The 20,193-nt window shown below is 35.6% G+C and overlaps 2 protein-coding genes across 2 annotated transcripts; one reads left to right on the forward strand and one right to left on the reverse strand.

Moving 5' to 3' along the window:
* Positions 1-445: 445 nt before the first annotated feature.
* Positions 446-11,589, reverse strand: rgra (retinal G protein coupled receptor a). The gene is made up of 7 exons (XM_046838046.1): positions 11,220-11,589; positions 10,848-11,004; positions 9,944-10,065; positions 7,877-8,030; positions 6,396-6,513; positions 2,875-2,988; positions 446-2,784 (listed from the first exon to the last, which is right to left on the reverse strand). Exons 1-7 carry the CDS (start codon positions 11,293-11,295, stop codon positions 2,641-2,643), a joined length of 885 nt encoding a protein of 294 aa, XP_046694002.1. The 5' UTR covers positions 11,296-11,589; the 3' UTR covers positions 446-2,640.
* Positions 11,590-12,926: 1,337 nt separating this feature from the next.
* lrit1a (leucine-rich repeat, immunoglobulin-like and transmembrane domains 1a) lies at positions 12,927-16,344 on the forward strand. The gene is given in 5 exon segments (XM_046838032.1): positions 12,927-13,166; positions 13,412-13,872; positions 14,321-14,626; positions 14,728-14,796; positions 14,799-16,344. Coding segments are annotated over 5 exon segments (1,878 nt in total). The 5' UTR covers positions 12,927-13,020; the 3' UTR covers positions 15,695-16,344.
* Positions 16,345-20,193: the final 3,849 nt, after the last annotated feature.

Raw genomic sequence — 20,193 nt, forward strand, 5'->3', positions numbered from 1 at the left:
TGGCATTGTTGTGTATGTTTTTAGGTTTAATAATAAAAAATTGGCACTACACAACAGTGGGGGAGGTGCAGACTAACAAACATTTTATATATGTTCCGCACAAAAAAACAAAACCAAAAAGTCCTGTACCCCCAAAATGTAGGTATATATATATATATATATATATATATATATATATATATATATATATATATATATATATATATATATATATATAAACACACACACACACACACACACACACACACACACACACACACACGTGTTGTCCGGTGTGTGTGTGTATAGTTTACCAAAAAAAAGGGTGTCATTAATAATTATTTGTTTAGAAAATTGTGATTCAAATGTTAATTATTTAAAGAAAAAATTTTGAGAAACATTATAAATACAGAAAATGTGGATAAGGCATTAACTGAGAAAAAAAAATGAATACAGAAAGCACTGATAATTTTACTACACGTGTATATGTATATAATGTGCTAGACTTTCTCATCAAAACATCAATAAATTAACAACATATATTTTATTCAATCAAATATGTAACGTTTAAGACTGTTATTTAACTAACACTTTAATCACATCACAGTGCATGTCAGTGACTACAGTATAAGTGATCATAATAATAGAGTCTAGTATCAGCTCACATTTACAGTATTACAAACTCATAATTAATCAAATCAAATCAAATTCAACTTAAGACAATTCAATGTTAATTGTCACAATTTGTCACTAGAATAAATCACAACACATTTAGAAAAGATCACTAACAACCTTTTCTAATGTTTGTTTGCTACCCAAGGACAAACATCTCTTTGTGGTTGATTCAGGCCATCAGATCAACAGTGCCTTATGGTTGTGGAAAGAGCCCAACCTGAATTAATGTGCAGAATGATGAATGTTGGTAAAAGTTTTGTGTTTTATGGTTTTGTTTTCTGTCTGGATTCTAGTAGTTTAGTTAACTTTAGTAGTTAAAGTAGTGTTTATGTATGTATGCTTATATCTAAAAATGTGACTTAAAATTTGTTTTGTTATGTTTAGTAGATGTTTAGTAGATCTCTTTACCTACAATGAACCACATATCCTGATTTTATCATCTATTACATGTTATAACAATGGAATTGCTTAAAAAAAGTTTTTCTTTAACTTTAAGGCTAATTTGATTGACTTGTAGGAGTGTAAGCTTTTCAAATGAGATCTGTTTAGGCAAAAAAGAAACCTCCCCTTCACACCCATATTTACTTGTTGTCTTATTCTAAAACCATGGTAACGAATATGAGATGAGTCTCCATGACCTTTACTTTCCTAGGAATGCTTGCTACTAGACTTTGGAACATGGTTGTAGGAATTTGTGGTCATTTAGTCACAACAGCATTAGTGAGCTCAGGCAGTGATGTCAGGTGAGGAGGCCTGGTTTGCGTTCCAGTTTATCCAGATTTTTCAGGCCACAGGCCACACAAGTTCTTTCACTAAAAATTTAGTATGCTCACTTCACGCACATATACAATGTCAGGTTTGAGCTGGTCAGTTTCAGTTAAAGGAAATGAAAACACTTCATTCTTCATGTGGCAACAGTTTAAGTAAGACCCATATACATATGGGTGTGCAACACAGTCTTATGGCATTTCGTCATATAGTCACAATCGTTAATCTATTGATTCGTGTTCATGGACACGAATTTCCCTCTTTTTCTCTAGCTATGTTGCATAGCAACGGAGGCAGAAGATCATTGGTGATGCTGACAGAAATGCAAAAGGTAATCTTTTTTCCACATTTTTATCAAAAAAATAAGGCAGAAAATATACGGTAAGGGTAAGTATTATACAGTAATAAATGTGTGTCTCTAATTAACACAGTTTACTTAATTAACTGGGAGAATATATTTAGTGTGTTTTGACTGAAAGGAACCACTAACGATGGTTGATAATAGTGAGTAGCTGGGTAAAATATAGAGTAAAGCAATAAAAATAAATATCTATTTATATATAAATATATAAAATCTGCTTGAATGTTGAGTAATAGTGCTTGAAAGTCAATAACAAACGAGAAAAAAACAATATAGCATCTGTGGTATTCAGTGGCAGAAAGAAAACTTTAGCAGAGGCATGAGAAATACTTCTTATTGTAATACATTACACAGAAGGTCATCCTCAGTGACATGAAAAAAGCGGGAAATTTGTGTCTATGAACACGTATCAATAGACTACATTTTCGGATTATATCACAAAATGCCGTGAGACTGGGCTGAGCTAGGATAGTCAGGTGTCCACACACTTTTGCCAGAAAGACCTGTAATGCTGCTTTGAGACAATGTCCATTGTGAAAAGCACTATAGAAATAAAATTGACTTAACTTGAAGTGTGCCACTGCCATATACTGTATGTGAACAGTTAAAGATATGGACTATGTGAGCATGTGAACATGTAAGAGGGAATGAGAGACGGTAGAATGAATGTCTAATTGTCTTGTACATGACCAGCTTCTGTCTAGTAATTCCTTACACTTGGCAAAGTTCCATTGCCCAACACTGAACACTGTTCTCTCAATATGCTCTCAATTCACTGTGACCCTGATCTAAATAAAGCAGATAATGAACTTGAATAAATGACTGAATGAATAATGAATGATTATGACATGCTGAGTTTATTTACACTTAGTCTCTATACCAGGAGGTTCAATCCTTTGTCCTGTAAGCAGCTGCCAGATTCCTCCTCTGTAATTTTCATTTCCAAGTGCATAAACAAACACATTGAAAGTTGGAGAGGTCTTAGCCATAAGTGGTGCAATCTGCAAAGACACAAATGTTTACATGCATGTGCAGTATTATTGATAAAAATCTAATTTAGGTTTTATGAAATGGAGACTTGATAGTGTTACCATTCTCAGTTTAGGAGACAAAACATTCACATTTTCCACAGCAGCATAGAAGGCTAGGATCCCATAAGGGCTCCAGCAGAAGAGCAGAGTCTTTATAGGAGTGCAGCAGTTAAACTGTAAAGAGGGCATATAAGTGATTTTAGTCATAGAGCCTGTCTGCATTTTACTACTTTCTATTAGTTTATAATAGTAATAATGATGATACTAGCACATTATAACATTTTATTGTACAGTGCCCAAGAAAACAATTATGTTTTTATTTTTTATTAACATTGTTAATAGCAACAGCTCACAAAGCTTTGTACACTCTTGGCATTATGTCAGCCAACTTAAAAAATATATTGTGACTCAGAAATTAAATATTAACCTATTTCGACCAAAATCTATAAGACAATGAAACATATATCTTCTTTTTTTGGCTGCTCCCTAATGGGTAATATGGTGGCTCCTTTCTCAGCATTCATCTACCCATGTCCCTCCTCTGCACAGGTCCAAACATCTCAATCGCTCCTCTCTCACTTTGTCCTTAAAACGTCCTACATGCGATGTCCCTCTAATAAACTCGTTTCTAATCCTGTCCATCCTGGTCACTTCCAATTAAAATCTCAGCATCTTCAGCTCTGCTACCTCCAGCTCCACCTCCTGTCTTTTAGTCAATGCCACTGTCTCTAAACCATACAACATTGCAGGTCTCACCACAGCCTTATAAACTTTCCCTTTCACTCTTACAGATACTCTTCTATTACAAATCACTCCTGCCACTCTTCTCCACCCACTCCACCCTGCCTGCACACTTTTCTTCACTTCTCTAACACACTCTCCATTACTTTGCACTGTTAATCCCAGGTACCTGAACTCCTCCACTCTCTCCACCTCTTCTCCCTGCAACCGCACCGCACCACTCCACTGCCCTCCCTCTCATTCACACACATGTACTCTGTCTTACTCTTACTGACTTTCATTCCCCTTCTCTCCAGGGTGTACCTCCACCTCTCCAGGCTCTTCTCAGCCTGATCCCTACTCTCACCACAAATCACAATATCATCCGCAAACATCATAGGCAATAGAGACTCGTGTCTGACCTCATCTGTCAACCTGTCCATCACCACTGCCAACAGAAAAGGGCTCAGAGCCGATTCTTGATGCAATCCCACCTCCACCATGAACCAGTCTGTCGTTCCTACTGCACACTGCACTGCTGTCACACTGTCCTCATACATGTCCTGCATGACCCTCACATACTACTCTGCCACACCTGACTTCCTCATACAATATCACAACTCCTCTCTCTGCACCCTGTCTTACGCTTTCTCTAAAACCACCCACACAATGCAGCTCATTTTGACCTTCTCTATACTTCTCCATCAACATTCTCAAAGGAAATATTGCATCTGAGTGCTCTTCTTCGGCATGAAACCATACTGTTGCTAACTAATCCTGTCCACTTCCTGCATCACTATCTCCACATCATCCAACCTTCTCTCTCTCTCATTTTCCTCATTCATCAGCTGCTCAAAATACTCCCTGCATCTTCTCAACACACTCTCTTTACTAGTCAACACATTCCCATCTGCATTTTTTATTGCTCTAACTTGCAGCACATCCTTCCCAGCTCGGTCCCTCTGCCTGGCCAATCGGTACAAATCCTTTTTTTCTTCCTTATTGTCCAACTTCTCATACAGCTCCTCATATGCCTTTTCCTTCGCTTTTCCACATCTCTCTACACCTGCTTCCACATCTCCTTGTATTCCTGCCTACTTTTCTTATCTCCAAATTCGATCCAAATCCAAATTCTATTTTGCCAACCACTTTCTACACATGCTTGCCTGAACTTCCTCATTCCACCACCATAGCTACACTGTCCCCTGACAACACCTTACAGTCTCCAATCTTTTTCAGGTTGCATCTCCTGCATCGAACATAATCCACCTGTGTGCACCTTCCTCCACTTTTATACGTCACCCTGTGCTCCTCCTTCTTAAAGTATTTACCAAAGCCATTTACATCCTTGCCCTTCCACATTCCTCCCCTTAAAGCCATACCTACCCATCACCTCTTCATCATCTCTGTTCCCTTCACCAACATGCCCATTCAAGTCTGCCACATCACCAATCTTTCTTTTCTAGGTACACTGTCTACCACTTCATCTAACTCACTCCAGAATTCTTTCTTCTCCTCCATCTCACAACCCACTTGTGGAGCACTGATGACATTTATCATCACACCTTCAACTTCCAGCTTCACATTTATCATCCTATCAGAAACTCTCTTCACCTCCACCACACTCTTACTGTACTCTTCCTTCAGGAGCACCCCTACACTATTTCTCTCTCAATTTACACCATGATAGAACAGTTTAAACCCACCTCCAATGTTCCTGACCTTACTCCCCCTCCACTTGGTCTCCTGGACATGCAACATATCTACCTTTCTCAGCTCCATCATATCAGCTACCTCTCTCCTTTTACCAGTTAGAGTACCAACATTTAAAGTACCCACCCAAACCTCTACTCTCCATCACTTCTCCTTTTCCTACTGTCTCTGTAGACGTCTTCCTCCTCTCCTTCTCCTCCTTCGGCCAACAGTAGCCCAATTTCCCCTGGTACCCTGTTGGTTAACAATACCTGTGGCGGTCGCTGGTAACCCGGGCCTCGGTTTACAGTATGTACATATATTCTCATTTATTAAAACTTGTATGTGTTAGAGGTATGATATTTGTATGCACACTGTTATGTTACATTTTCTAAAATATCCCTTGGCGCCTTTGGTTAAATCTTAAATGTTATTCCTGGGCACAGATTAGGCAAAGGCCTGGCTCACATAGTGTTTCTTTGCTAAAAATCCTGTTACCACAATTCTTTATCTTATTATGTATGAAAATAATATTCACATAGTTAATACACAGCTATGTATGTAGTATAAAGATTGGTACATACTTTGTACACATGTTTAATTTAACATGTAAAAATAAATCTCTGTGTACATTGTATTTATTCATATGTGCCACCAAGTTGCACGCTCAATAAATACTACAATACTATAATGTGCTAATCTAAATAAGTAAAATAAATAAAACATTTAATATCCATATGATAAAGGTTTTGTAAGTATTTTGTATAATTTTATATGTAACACTAACTAATACATTGTGTTATTTGTATAGAATTTATTTTACAGTGGATATTGTCCAATAGCAGCCTTTAAGGAAAAAAACAGGTTTTAAAAGATTTCATACACCAGGCTTTAGTGTTGTTCTTTTAATATAGAATATTTGCAAATATATGCTTTAATCTTGAATGATTGTAATGCTCAGAACAAGATATAAGATATAACATGATATAAGGTGAATATTGTACTTTAAAAATACTTGTAAATTATGAGTAAAAAAAAAATAGAACGAGTTTATTAATTAGAACTCCTTAGTGCATATTATATGGGTAAAAGACCTATGCAACACAAGTCTTGTTGGCCTTGAGGATGCAAGTCACAAACACTGAAATATATGATAAATATTTTCTTACCCTTTGCTGGCCTGTCTTCTTGAATTTCTTGTCAATGGAGTTGTATGAGAAAAACACAATAAGCACTTGTATTCCCATGTTACAAATGGCCATTGGAATCAGGTAGGTGATGTAGTTCCTAAGTAAAATACATGAGGTCATGTTATTATACTCCTCTGTCTATTGTACTTACAGGAGCTCAAGCAGGTGGCACATGACAATGTTAGCTTCTGAACAACCCAGTCTCACAGAAAAACTGTTAGCAGTCAGAAACATTGCACAGCAATGTATCAATGTTTCACTTAAATGCTTATTGTGAGTTCTGCATCAATTTATTTTAACCAAGCATATGTGTATCAGTATCACAACTATGTCTACTGCTATTTGAATACAATTAATGTGTAATTGAAAAAAAGACACTTGTTAGACATTTTAAACATTGCGTAATTCATGCTTAGCTTGTGCTTTTCATGACATATGATTAGACCTAGACAGACTAATAAAATAATCTTGATTTCTCAGTTTTTCAAGCACAATCATGCTTACAAGGCACTTGGTAACATGGTACAGTTATGCAGGTGTTTTCAGAATCACTTCAAGGTGCAAAATACTTTAGGTTACTAAAAATACAGAGTCTTTCTCATTTTCAAAAACACCCATGCTATTGTGTCATGTTGACACATGCTTTACAAGCCGTGTCAACATAAAATAGAAAAATTTAGTTTTTTGAACTTGTCTAACCACTTGTCATGGAAAGCACAAACTTTACACATGAAGTATGCAAAAATTCTAAATAAATGAAATGTTGCATATTTCAAATGGAAAGCTTGTCCTTTTTCTGACATACGGTTCATGATAATTATTAAATGTTTACCATTATATAATAGCAGTGATAGAGGTGGGCTTTGTTAAAATACATTAGTACAGAAGGTGAGATACAGAACACAGTGTGACACAACAATGTTCAATTTACAGAAAATGATGTGGGTAAGTTGTAAATGTGTTTTATTTTCTTTATTTTATGTGAGACTAGGATATTCTGAAATAACATCGCAAATATAGAGTCAAAAAGTGTTCAGCTTTCATATATATTATCACCAGGACCTGGGCATAATCAGATATAGGTTTCAGTATGAAGGGAGCTGCTACAAAATAGTTTTAAAATAAAGACATTGCATTTAAAACAGATCACTAAAAGTAACAATTTCAAATACCCACAACAGAGACTACACTATGAATATAAGAATGGGTTTTGGAACTGTATCTCAATCCCTAAAATTACTGGTAATTATCAGTATATAAAGTATTATACCATAATAAAGGATAATCTGCAAAACAGTATTTGATATAAAATACTTAATCAAATTAATCCAAGTATGACTTTGGTGCTTTATGGTAATAGTTATTGATTGCCCCTTTAAATGTCAGAGTTGCAGCCTTGGAGTTGAAGCTTTGGGCTTCTGATCAAAACAAGAGTGTAACCCAAAAAGAAAATATCATACCTATCTCCTTTGTTTAAGTCCAGTGTACAGCAGGTTCTTAGGGGCTCATAGTCATATTCTCCCCAACCAATCAATGGCATAGCTGCCCAGAAGGCAGCAAAAAGCCAGATAAAGGTGGCGATGGTGATGACACAACTCCACTGCAACTTTGTTCCTTTGGGAATAAAAATTAATTATACAAAAACTGACACACACACACACACACACACACACACACACACACACACACACACACACACACACACACAAACTTGAGCCATTTAGTTTTTAAATCGTTTTTTCACATGCTGATATTATACAGTCCATTTTTGAAAGTATTAAAAGGGCCAAACCAATCATTTTGCTTGTTATACACTGAAGACGTCTGGGATTGAGAGTAAATTGAATATGAGAAAGTAGAGCAGAATTTCAGCTTTTGTTTTCTGAATGTGTAATCTAGAAAATGCCACATTTATTTTTAACCCACCAATTTTTCAAGTGCTAAAAAATATTAGAACATATGACAAATAAGAGAGTCATTTGTTGCACAGGTGTATGTTATTTTGACTGTTTAAACAATTAATAGCTCTGAATGTCTACTCATTGTTTAAGACCTAAGGTTTGCAGGATAAAACTGCATGTGTTGTTAGGATAAACCAACATGAAAGCCATTTTAGACAATTTTGTTCTGCAATGTCATAAGCATTTGGTAGAGACAATTTGGAATGTACTGAAAAAGAAAGAAACCACTGGTGTAATAACAACTAAGAATAGCCAAGAAAAACTTCAGCAGTTGATGACAAAACCATTGTCAGAGCTGTAAAGGAAACCCAAATAGTGGTTTGAAAGAAGATATTAAACACATACATTTAGAGGCCAATCCACAAACCTCTTATTAAGCAAAAAAAAGAAAAGAAGGCCAGACAAAAATTTTACTAGACTAAATGGTATTCACTTAAAAGCTAGCAAAGAGAAAAGCTAAATTATTCTTAAATGATTATGTCTGTGAAAGGTTAAGTCAGATACTACAAGACAGCAGCTCTGGGTCATGTTCACACCAACCAAAAGAATAGGGAGAATATGAATCTTACCATTGCATGATTATTGGTGCCAGGCTGGTTTGAACTTTCTATTACTGTTGATCTCACACACAAGAATCTTACTTTACTTAAAATAGTGCAATATAAAAAAACTTCCCATTACCTGCAGCTAGCCAAATAACCAATCTGTACAATTATGATGAGCAGAAAACACATCATAATTCACAGCATGTCAAACCTTTAGGTCAAATCATCAAAAATGTCAAACCTTCAAATCTGATCATCAAAACTGGACTGTTGAATACAGAACAAACAGATAGTAGAGTCTAAACTTTCATGACCCTTACAGAGTGAATCCATGGACAAAACGTTGCCTTGTGTCAACAGTCTAAAGGGGGTGAGGGTAATATAACTTGTTCAGTGAGTGCATATGCATATTAAACACTCTCTGTTGGTAAACCCTCTTTTTGTTGGACCATGTCTCTTCAGGATATTCCTAATTAGGACGCTATGTACAAACCCAAAAGGCTGGCTTTTCACAGACGCTTTTGTGATTGGTGAATGGGTTGTACCTCTATGGTCATGTAGATTGAAAGTTCACTGAATAGGACCATTTTCATTGTTGACCAAACTGAAGAAAATCCTGCCAAATATAAACATTAAGCACATCAAAGCAGTTTTCTTAGAGTGGGGCCCAAAGTGGTCCATTAAACACACCCATGATTATTTTTGGTTTATTTGTTTTGTTTTATTTCTGCTATTTTTAGGCATCACAACCCACTATTGCCAAAATTGTTGTAATATTTATTATTAAGTTCTTTTACTTATTTAGTTTGACTGAATGTGTTTAATCCAAAACTCAAGAACCCAAAACTCGAAATAAATAATATAAAACTATTTGTTTAGTTTTTTGGAGAAAACCATGATAATAATGAAGAATTTTTTTTTTTAAATATGTATGTACTAAGGGACTTGTACGTCTACAGTAATGTGAATCATTTGAGAGAGCCTAGTGTTCATAAACACAAACTGTTGTCATTATCCTTACTGGTACAGTATTGGTTGTATCTGTCCCAAGCAATGGCTGCAATGAAATGGATGCTAGAGAGGGCTGTAAAAAATCCATGAAAGCCATGAGATTGACATCCTTCAGATCCATAGGGCCAGTATCTGTAAGATTATTAATTGAAAATAATGGTTAGATATGTTTTTGCACATTCACAAAGATTTATTTAAATTGTAACAGGTAACATAACAACTTGTTTTCCCCTGATCTTGACATAACAGAATAATTATTTTCTTGCGATCTTGATATAAAACATGGTCAAAAACATGCCAAAGCATTTACAAAAACAGTAAAAACTTTGGGCAGTCCTTCGGCATTATGGATAAACAAATTTGTTTAAATGACAATTTTATGTACATGAAAAATACTAACCAAAATATGATGACGATTGTGACGACATTGATGTTTATTGATTGATTGATTGATTGATTGATTGATTTGTACACATTTAAATGATTATTTTATTTTTGTTTTTCTTGTACAGTAAATCTGTAATGTATGCTTGTGATAATGGCACTGATGATGGTGATGATTATGATGACTATAACCATTTTTTAAAGTTAATGTCGTCCGTAACTGCAAGAGTTACTAGTATTTAATTCAGAGATATAAGTCCATCTGCACATGAAGCAGTTATTACAGTGAGAATGATGAGAGTGAAGATGCCAGCGTGTATGCAATCCCTGTCCTATTCACAAGGCACGAGATTTTCCTCGTGATTAAATTACGTCGTGGGAAACAGCTCTTTATGTCAAGATCACGAGAAAATGAAGCCGTTACCACGAGACATGAAGAAACGGGGGTGAAATAATGAATGACCACTAAAGGCTTCCGTATTATCATTTTTTTTTTTTTTTGTGAACTGAATTTCAATTGCAAAACTCACCTCAGAAAACTTGAAAAGGCAGCAACAGTGGCGTTTGTGGAAATGCCCATATCCGCTAAAGCCAAGCTGAATACCAGGAAGTTACTCGGAGTCCGCAAATCTCGTATTTTCAGAAAAGCGATAACGGTGACAGCATTCATGAGAAATCCAAAGAGACCTTCAGGACACACAATAAAGAGCAAACAGCACAGCACGAGACATTCAGATAAACTGTTATACAACACGCAGGGTTCAGTCGTACGTTCAGTCGCTCATGACTGTTACACCCTTAGCCTTTTCCCCCCTAATAATAATAATAATAATAATAATAATAATAATAATAATAAATCAGGTAGTTGAAGTTGACATCAGATAGTGAGCATTATTTCTTACCTTCCACAAGCAGACATGATCCCAGTGCAAAAACATCGAGCTCAGAGAATCCCTCAGGCAGAGAAGAATGATCCATATCGGTTTTTTTTTTTTTTTTTTTGTATTATGATTATTATGAAATATATAATACGTATTCAGGAAATGCAGAAAATGTATATGAACCCGAGAAATCACAGACTGTGGTGTACTCAGAATAAATGATTAGGGTATCCGTGAGAAGGTGGGAATGTCGTTATGCAAAAGCCCCAATCCACCGAGGAATTTCTTAATGAACACCTCAGACATGGCCTCACTAACACACGTTTACACAATGCTCTCATTCAGTTACACAACAGGACCTTCAGTGGTCTTTTGTGAATTGTGGTGAATGACAAACGATTTAGCCCCTCCACAACATGTTTAAACATGAGAGTGCACTCTCTTCATTGATGTCTGATTGGTCTAAATATGAAGGGGTGGTCTCCATCATGTCTCCCCCCCAGACCTTCATTTCTGCCACACTGCAGAGACTCTGAGACTGCTGACTATCACACAGTGTCCAGGTGGTGATAAGATGCTGTACAAATTCAAATACAAAATGCATTGTGATATGTAACAAAAGGCAATCAGCATTTTGGTTTCAGTTATTTCATAGCAAGTTCAAATGTAAGTTATTTTTTTACATGTTATTCTTCATGTGCACACAGTCCTCTTTTTGTCTAAGAACCTAAACTAATCGGCTTTAGGTCTGTAGTAAGATTGCTGCACCCATCTCGTTAAGCAAATACACGGTCCTAAGCTAATTCCATGCAGCTTTTCCATAACAGTGTATTCTTTGAACATACTAATCTTTCTGGAATTTTTTGTTTACATTTTTCTGATTCTTTTTGTTCTTTTAACAGTTTGTTTGCGAATAATTTTTATTGCAGATCCTGTTGCGCTAATCAACTATTTACATAATTGTAATGTATAATTGTCACAGACTGAAATGGTAAAGAATGAAAAATAGAACATGTTCCTATTGATATTTTTGTTTAATACTCAAGTGTTGTAATGAAAAGCATTCATTTTTCCTGTTTTCACTGTTTGTACACTGTAGAAATACCACTTGTAATATTCAACTAGGAGTCTAATATTAGACAACTACAAGCAAATATATTACAACCACAATAGAGGTAAGTTCCAAACCCTATTAATATGTGTTTTATAGAATTTGTGCATGATGAAGCTGGACAGATGTTTTCAAAACAACATAAATCTAAGACCTCCAGGTAGTAAGCTATCATTTATTTTTGCATTATAAGAACTTAAGCATTGTGTCTGCTAAAACAATACGATGAACAATAAGCATAAACTCAATCCTTTTCAGTCTGTCTAACTTGTATATTAGTACATATACATGAATACAGAAATGCTATTTCAAATGCACTGTCCATTAACTATCCATTAACAGCCTTTGGTGTAAACTGCTGTTCACTAAATAAATCGCCAGGATTGCAGCAGAATCATGGGCTTAAATATCATGATGGGACAGATTAATTGTCTGAGAGGAATCAGTCTGCATTATGACCAGAAAATATTTGTATTTAGCTGATAATACACAACTACATGCTTGCACGTCCTATCAGATTTCCAAATGCAAAAGCATTTAGATACATGGTGCTAATCCCCCCAACCTCACTCTCTTTCTCTCTCTCTTTTTTAAATTGATACGAAAGCATTAGTCAAAGCAGGAAGGGACATCAAGCCAGGCTGACTATAACATGCCACTGCAATTCCATGAATAACAAAGAGGAGTTTCTTCAGTCATACTCATTCCTGCATGTTAAAGTACAGAGGGTTGAAAATGATGGTCATTGTCTTTTTTGCACTGTTGCTTGCATCAGGTGGATTTCCTCCTGCCCAGACCTCCTGTCCTTATCAGTGCAGTTGTCTTTATCAAAACCTGAGTGATGGATCCAGGGCAAGGTGAGTACTCTAAAATATTTGTGTAAAAATACAGTTTGCATTGTAAGCATAACATATCATTGGATATCTTGATTCCCCAAAGACATCTTAATCAAAACACATAGCGTTGTCTAATCAGACTAGCTCATTTCTCTTTAACACCCTTCCTCTGTACATTCTTCCTATGTAGATATTATTCATAAAATGCACATCACTCACAAGCTCAAAAATTTATACAAATCTTACATTAATTATTCTCTCTATAGGAGTGTAATTTGTAATGATCCTGACATATCCCTGCTGCCTGCCAGTTTTCCCAGTGACACATACAAACTCAGAATAGAGAAAACAGCTATAAAGAGGATCCCCAGTGAGGCCTTTAATTACCTCCCCAATCTGGAGTTTTTGTGGATGTCCTTCAATGTACTGTCATGGGTGAACACAGACAGCTTCCATGGACTAAACAATTTAGAAGAGCTCAGGCTTGATGGGAATTTCCTTACTGCTTTTCCTTGGGAGTCCTTAAAGTATATGCCTAACCTAAAGCTCCTTGACCTGCACGGTAACAGACTCTCTTCAGTCCCCACAGAGGCAGCAAAGTTTATAAGAACATTAACATACCTGGATCTTTCTAGCAATAAACTGCTGACTATGCCATCTGAAATCCTTACTTCTTGGATGACAGTCAAACCCATGCAAGGAGCAGAGAGTTCAAACATTATTCTTGGTAAGTATAACATATCTGAATACTTGTAATGATAATAATAAACAATTCATGATTAACCAATAAACTATTGTAGACAATATGCAATATTTAGGATAGGATATTAGGATATTAAATTTGTAATGCTTTGTAAAAGTTTGTTGCTTGATGTTATCTATGAGCTTTCTGTAGCTTGCTAGATGACATATGACAGTCTATTCCTTGCTTAGGTATGTGCCTTGTATGTCCCACAGGAATTATACTCATGCCATAGACAAATAGGAAATCGTACATTTAATCAAATATGGATAATGGATATTGAATACTTTTTTCTTAACCAAGACTGCCTTCTCTATAAAGTGGTTAGGTCTATCCCAGCCTTTTTGCTGAAAAGATCTGGTTTTGCTCCTGCAAATTTCAACTGTGTATATAGCCCTACTCTCCATTAATAAGATTTTTTTTCTTGCCACAGGACTCCATGACAATCCTTTGCTTTGTGACTGTCGGTTGTATGACCTAGTCCAATTCCAAAAATCTCCATCTTTGTCTGTTGCTTTCATTGACACTAACCTGAGGTGTGCTGCTCCTGAGAGTCTCTCAGGCATTCTCCTCAGTGATGCTGACCTGAGACAATGCCAGGAGCCCAAGGTCCACTCAGCTGTATCCCGCATCAGGAGCACAGTGGGCAACAATGTGTTACTGCGATGTGGTGCTGTTGGTGTTCCAATTCCCAAGCTGACATGGAGAAGGGCAGATGGGAAAACATTAAATGGGACAGGTATATAAATATATTAATAGACAGCTATTACATATTACCCAGAATCAGTTGTTAGAGTTTTTACATATTTGTTGTCTTTAATTAAATTTTTTTTTTTGCAGCTAAACAAGAGAACTCTAAGGATGGAATTGTATGGTCTATTTTAAACGTGTCTGCTGTCACCTTCCATGACTCGGGAAATATATTTGCAAAGCATCAAGCTACGCTGGGAGTGCAGAGGCTTTTATTTCTTTATTAATTAGCAAGTCTCCAAAGTTAGACAATGGAACTGGAACTTCAACAAAAATCAAACCCTTCTTTGTTACTGTAACAACAAGCCCTAAGGGTTACACTGGTCACTATCCTGGCATGCAGAATGACAGTGTGCAAGAGAGTAAGACAAACATGCTGCATACTAATCCTGATCGACTCCTAGAAACCAATCTGAGCAACCTTGCAGCCAATGCATCGTCTTTGCAACAAGATTTTGACAGGATTGTTCGCTCAGTCAAAGTGATTGGAGATACAGACTATACTGTGTGCCTAATCTGGAGGGCTCCAAAAGCCAATAACACTACTGCCTTTAGTGTGCTGTATGCAGTATTTGGAGAGAGGGACATGCGCAGAATCAATGTCAGTCCTGGCAACAATAGAATTATCATTGAGGGCTTGGTTCCTAAAACCAAATACATAGCCTGTGTTTGTGTAAAAGGTCTGATCCCTAAAAAAGAGCAGTGTGTAATCTTCTCCACAGATGCAGCAGCAAGTGCTAATGGCACCCAGAAGCTTATTAATGTAGTTGTAATCTCTGTTGCCTGTGTGATAGCTGTGCCTCTGACCGTGGTCGTCTGTTGTGGAGCACTTAAAAGGAAAATCCAAAAACTTCTTCGCAAAAAGTCCAAAGACATTCAAGATTCATATGTAACATTTGAGAGTCTCTCCCCCAGCACAAAGGCCAAAGGCCTGGAGGGGGATTACCTGTCCAAACCAAACCCAGAGGAGTCGAATAGATTGTTATCAACTAGGTCTAGCCTGGAGTCTGAGACAGTCACAAAGATTGAAGAACAGCCAAATGAATACCTGTGCTGACAGTTTTCCTCAATCACTACTCCATCAAGCAGCCTACGTATCCATGCTCAGCACCAATATCAAAGTGCTCACAGTTTATACCAAAACTGCATTGCTGAGCATTGCTCAACAATTCCAATTAGTGACTAAAACACATTGAGTCTCTTACATAATTAATTGCATGAATTAATAATTTTCTGTTACTATAGTCACAGTCTTAATTAAAAGACTAAACCATATGGCTGTTGTTGGGGTTGTGGTTGAGGAATCTCTGAAGCATGCGCTCTCTCTCTTTCTCTCTCTCTCTCTCTCTCTCACACACACACACACACACACACACACACAAAAAAAAAAACTACTGGTAAATCAGATCACTGGTTAATCAGTAATCTGTAATGTACTTAGAGTATATATTTAACACAACATGTGTTTAAATAAAATGTGTTCATCTTTATATCACAGACAGTCTGTAAATAAATAAACTTACTTGTATTCACTCTCTTCACTAGTATTATTATTATTATTATTATTATTACCATTATTATTATTATTATTATTATTACTAAGAGTAAATTATTCAGTTGCGTTTTGACGATTAGTAGTATCAATGGAGTTTTACATATAGCACTTCATAATATTTCTGTATTTGATTGTGTATCTTTTTGTGTTTAGTGTCCTTCAAATAAATATTTTATCACTATGCATATAAAGTGTAAGTTCTTTGAGACTTAGATCAGAATAGAAAAAAATAAAATAAAACTGCTTCCCTGCCTACTATCATAACCACAACCACTGATTTTCTATTTACTCTGTTTACTAATACCAACTGCTATACGTTCTGCTGTTTTAAAAATAGCAATGCATATGATAATTGTAACATAAACAAAATCCAATAATAATATTTTGATAATTAAACAAGAGTTAAACTTATTCCTACATACATCACTCTTTGCTGGATGGAGCAGAGTCAAGGATTATTGCTCATAAATTTTCGTTTATATTACAAGTAGACACGCTCTGTGCACAGCATGCTTGTGGCTTTGACATGACCATGGACAACATTCATAAGGTGATCGAATTAACTATTTTGATTTGTTTATTTTGTCAGCAACTCAGATCAGATCAGTTAGCTCACAGTGTGATTAGATGCACCCATACAGTTAATTGCTGTGGAGGTCAATTCCTTCAGTCAAGTTCCTTACAGTGTAAGTTAATAGTTAAGGGATGCACAACTATAGAATAGCTTTGACTGGAAGGCATTTGAATACAAATACCATTCAAACTATAAACCACTCACTTCATTTGAAAGAGCTACAAAATTTATTTGCAAATTATTTTATTAATTCCATTGGCTCATCCCCTCACTGTCCTCCTCCACTTTTAGTATGCAGGGAAGGTCTCTCCATCAAAGGATTTGATTTTAACAGATTTAACTTGCACAGCTGTCACTAATGGAAGGTGTAGTTGTGCTAACAGAAATAATTATAGATTGCATTAAGCGACAGTACATTTGGTAACACATAATACACTCTGATCCTCATGGAAGGCTTATGACTTTTAATCTTAATTCCTGCACAAGTTTATATTTTTAAGTGGGTCTGAATTTGTTCATTTTATACCCAAATGTAACATCATCAAATGGTCTCCAAAGATAAAGCTTAATAAATATATATAACATGTTTTTAATGGTTTATATATGAGTAATACCAAGTCCAAACAGTATAAAAAGCATCTTTATTCAGACATATAGAAGACATTTCATGTTAATGAAGTTAGTTTTTTTCAGAATCAGTTTAATCGGACATAAAGACATATTGTACAATAAAGATTCTGGGAGAATTTGTGCAACACATGATTAACAATGCTGGGAAAAAAATAAGAAAATGAATCTAATGGATGTAAGGGTTACTGCAAATCACTTGAAATATTCTTTTAAATGATTACCTTCATCCTACAATGAAACAATTGTGTACTGGTAAAAGTGATCTTTTCTTTAGGGCCTGGTGGCACTCTGATTGATATGCATGAACATTACATAAATCATGCACTGTAGCCTTCACACTTACCAGATCTTAATTAAATTAAACACCACCACCAGCCAGAGGTGGCAAAAGTAGACACATCCTTCACTTAAGGTGAAGTACAGATACTCATGTTTAAAAAATACTTGGGTAAAAGTTGAAGTCCTGACTGTACTTTTTTACTCAAGTTAAAGTAAAAAAGTTTGGGCTCTGACATGTACTTAAGTAAAAAGTAATCATTACTACTACCTGTTTTAGTGTTACGCTGGTAACTGGACACCATGTCATATTAATATTAAGGCTGTCAATCAAATTTAATATTTAATCATGCTGTTCTAAATGTACTTTAAATCATTACTTTCCAATTTTTTTAACACTCTAATCAACATGGTCATGGACAAATATTGATGCTTAATGCAAATGCATGTTTATCATTTGTGAAACCAAACTCAACATAGGGCATGAAGACAAAATATTCTTGTAAATGTTCTAGGGTAATTATGGTGTTTTAAATTACGTAAATTATCAGGACACTAAACGGAACCTTTGCTAAGTTTCCACATGGACGGTTAATAAGGGGATACCGGAGAAACTGCACCTCTTATAACTTTCATACGGATTACATAATCATTTTATTCCATGTTAATTAGTTTATTTAAAAGTTGACTTTTTGAGCTTTCTATACATATATTTATTAGTGTGTGTGAGGCAAGTATTCACTGAGATTCAGGTTGTTTTATTTGTGTCTGTGAAGAGAGGAGATCGCAGAAAGCGCACTCTTTTCTTTACTTTAGATTTGCACAACATTTTGTTGTTATTATGAGTGTGTACAAATAAAAGTAGATGTATTGCTAATATCTGTATGTTAAAAAAGACTGTACTTTATGTTCATTTCGTTGTTATGAGGACAAAATGCCACAAACCATGCCGGTGCTTTTGTCGATCCCCAGAGGGATAATTGTGTGCATCACAGCAGATTTTGGTGCTGATTTGAGACTTGGTGCATTAATAAAACAAATGTTTACTGATTGAAAATAATTTTTCGGGTGGAGCTTATTTATTTATTTTGATATCTGAGCAAAGAAAATACATCGTAAATAAACCTGTGTTGCGCTGAAGGTTTTAATTTCGCCACTTTTATATCCATTTATTTATTTATTTATTTATTTATTTATTTATTTATTTATTTATTTATTTTTAATATTTTTATTAAAAATGGTCAAACAGAAATGCATGAATGCATTAATAGCATGTTAATAAAACCAGTGCTCTAAAATGAATTTGCATTTTCACAGCCTTAATTGATATATTAACACAAAGCAAATTAAACATTTTGTTACCTAATAAATGTATCCTGAACAACCAATATACAGAACACAAGCAGAGAAATGATAATGATGATCAGGAATATCTCTGTTCTCAGTCATGTTTATGTTGCTTATCCACGTTAGCCCCAGATTTCTTGTTGTCTTCTGACTGCTCACTGTTAGCTTCATAACCTAGTCTATGTCTGTGGTGTGTGAGAGCCAGGAAATGATGCCCCAGTGGTAGATTGAAAAAGCTGCACAATGACGGGAAATAGGCTGATGGTCAATGTGAAGGAAAAATAATTTACATTTTACCAAATAGAATAAAACGTTTGAAAATGTTAGAAGTGGAAAGTACAGATATTTGTGTCAAAATTTAATGAGTAGAAGTAAAAGTTTGGGTTAGGGTCTGAAAAATAAATAGTGAAGTAAAGTAATGATATCTGAAAAATCAACTTGAGTACAGTAACAAAGTATTTGTACTTTGTTACTTCCCACCTCTGCCACCACACCACCACTACCATCATCATAATCATCATCAAAAAATAAAGAAACCAGAAGACTCAACTTTTACTCAAATTTGCATGTCCATCATAAAATTCAGAAGAATTTAATTTATTTTATAAATTAACTCATGAATTGGTATGGTGGGAGTTTACCACCAACTTTTTTTAAATGAATTGACTGACATGTAAAAAAGGATTATAGGCTTTTGTCCTCGGAACAAGTTAATTATATATTGCTCATATATGACACATGACCAGATGATTGGCAAAATTGACATACATCTTACATTCCACTTAAAATTAGTGCACATGTGAGCATTTGCACATCTCAAATATTTTTCTCTGCTCAAGCCTAAGTTTGAGCTCTGAAACCAGTGCTGTGTTCATGTTGCTTTGTTTGTTCCTGAAGGATTTCCTCGTTGCCACTGTAGCAGAAACAGTTGGCACTGCCCAAGGCTGCTCTCGGAGTCTGGAATAGCCTGGCAGCGGAGGTGGCATTGGTAGAGAATGATGCACACAAACACTGTTATTGTTGCCATTCAGATTCTTTGGGACCTCAGATTCTTTCATCAAACTTTCACTATTGTTCAGTTGTTTGAAGGGATTATGTAAATCCCACTGCTTGCGTTGCCTGGGTTTTTTTCTGATGATCCGTTGTGAAGGCAAGATTTTGTTGGACTTTTTAT

The sequence above is a fragment of the Silurus meridionalis genome, chromosome 2, assembly GCF_014805685.1.
Source record: "Silurus meridionalis isolate SWU-2019-XX chromosome 2, ASM1480568v1, whole genome shotgun sequence".
Taxonomy (NCBI): domain Eukaryota; kingdom Metazoa; phylum Chordata; class Actinopteri; order Siluriformes; family Siluridae; genus Silurus; species Silurus meridionalis.

Coding starts and splice junctions, on each gene's coding strand:
- rgra (XM_046838046.1), bottom strand. CDS start 11,295: ATGGATCATTCTTCTCTGCCTGAGGGATTCTCTGAGCTCGATGTTTTT. Junction 11,005..11,219: donor ATCATGTCTGCTTGTGGAAG/GTAAGAAATAAT, acceptor TGTGTCCTGAAG/GTCTCTTTGGATTTCTCATG. Junction 8,031..9,943: donor ATACAACCAATACTGTACCA/GTAAGGATAATG, acceptor TTATTCCCAAAG/GAACAAAGTTGCAGTGGAGT.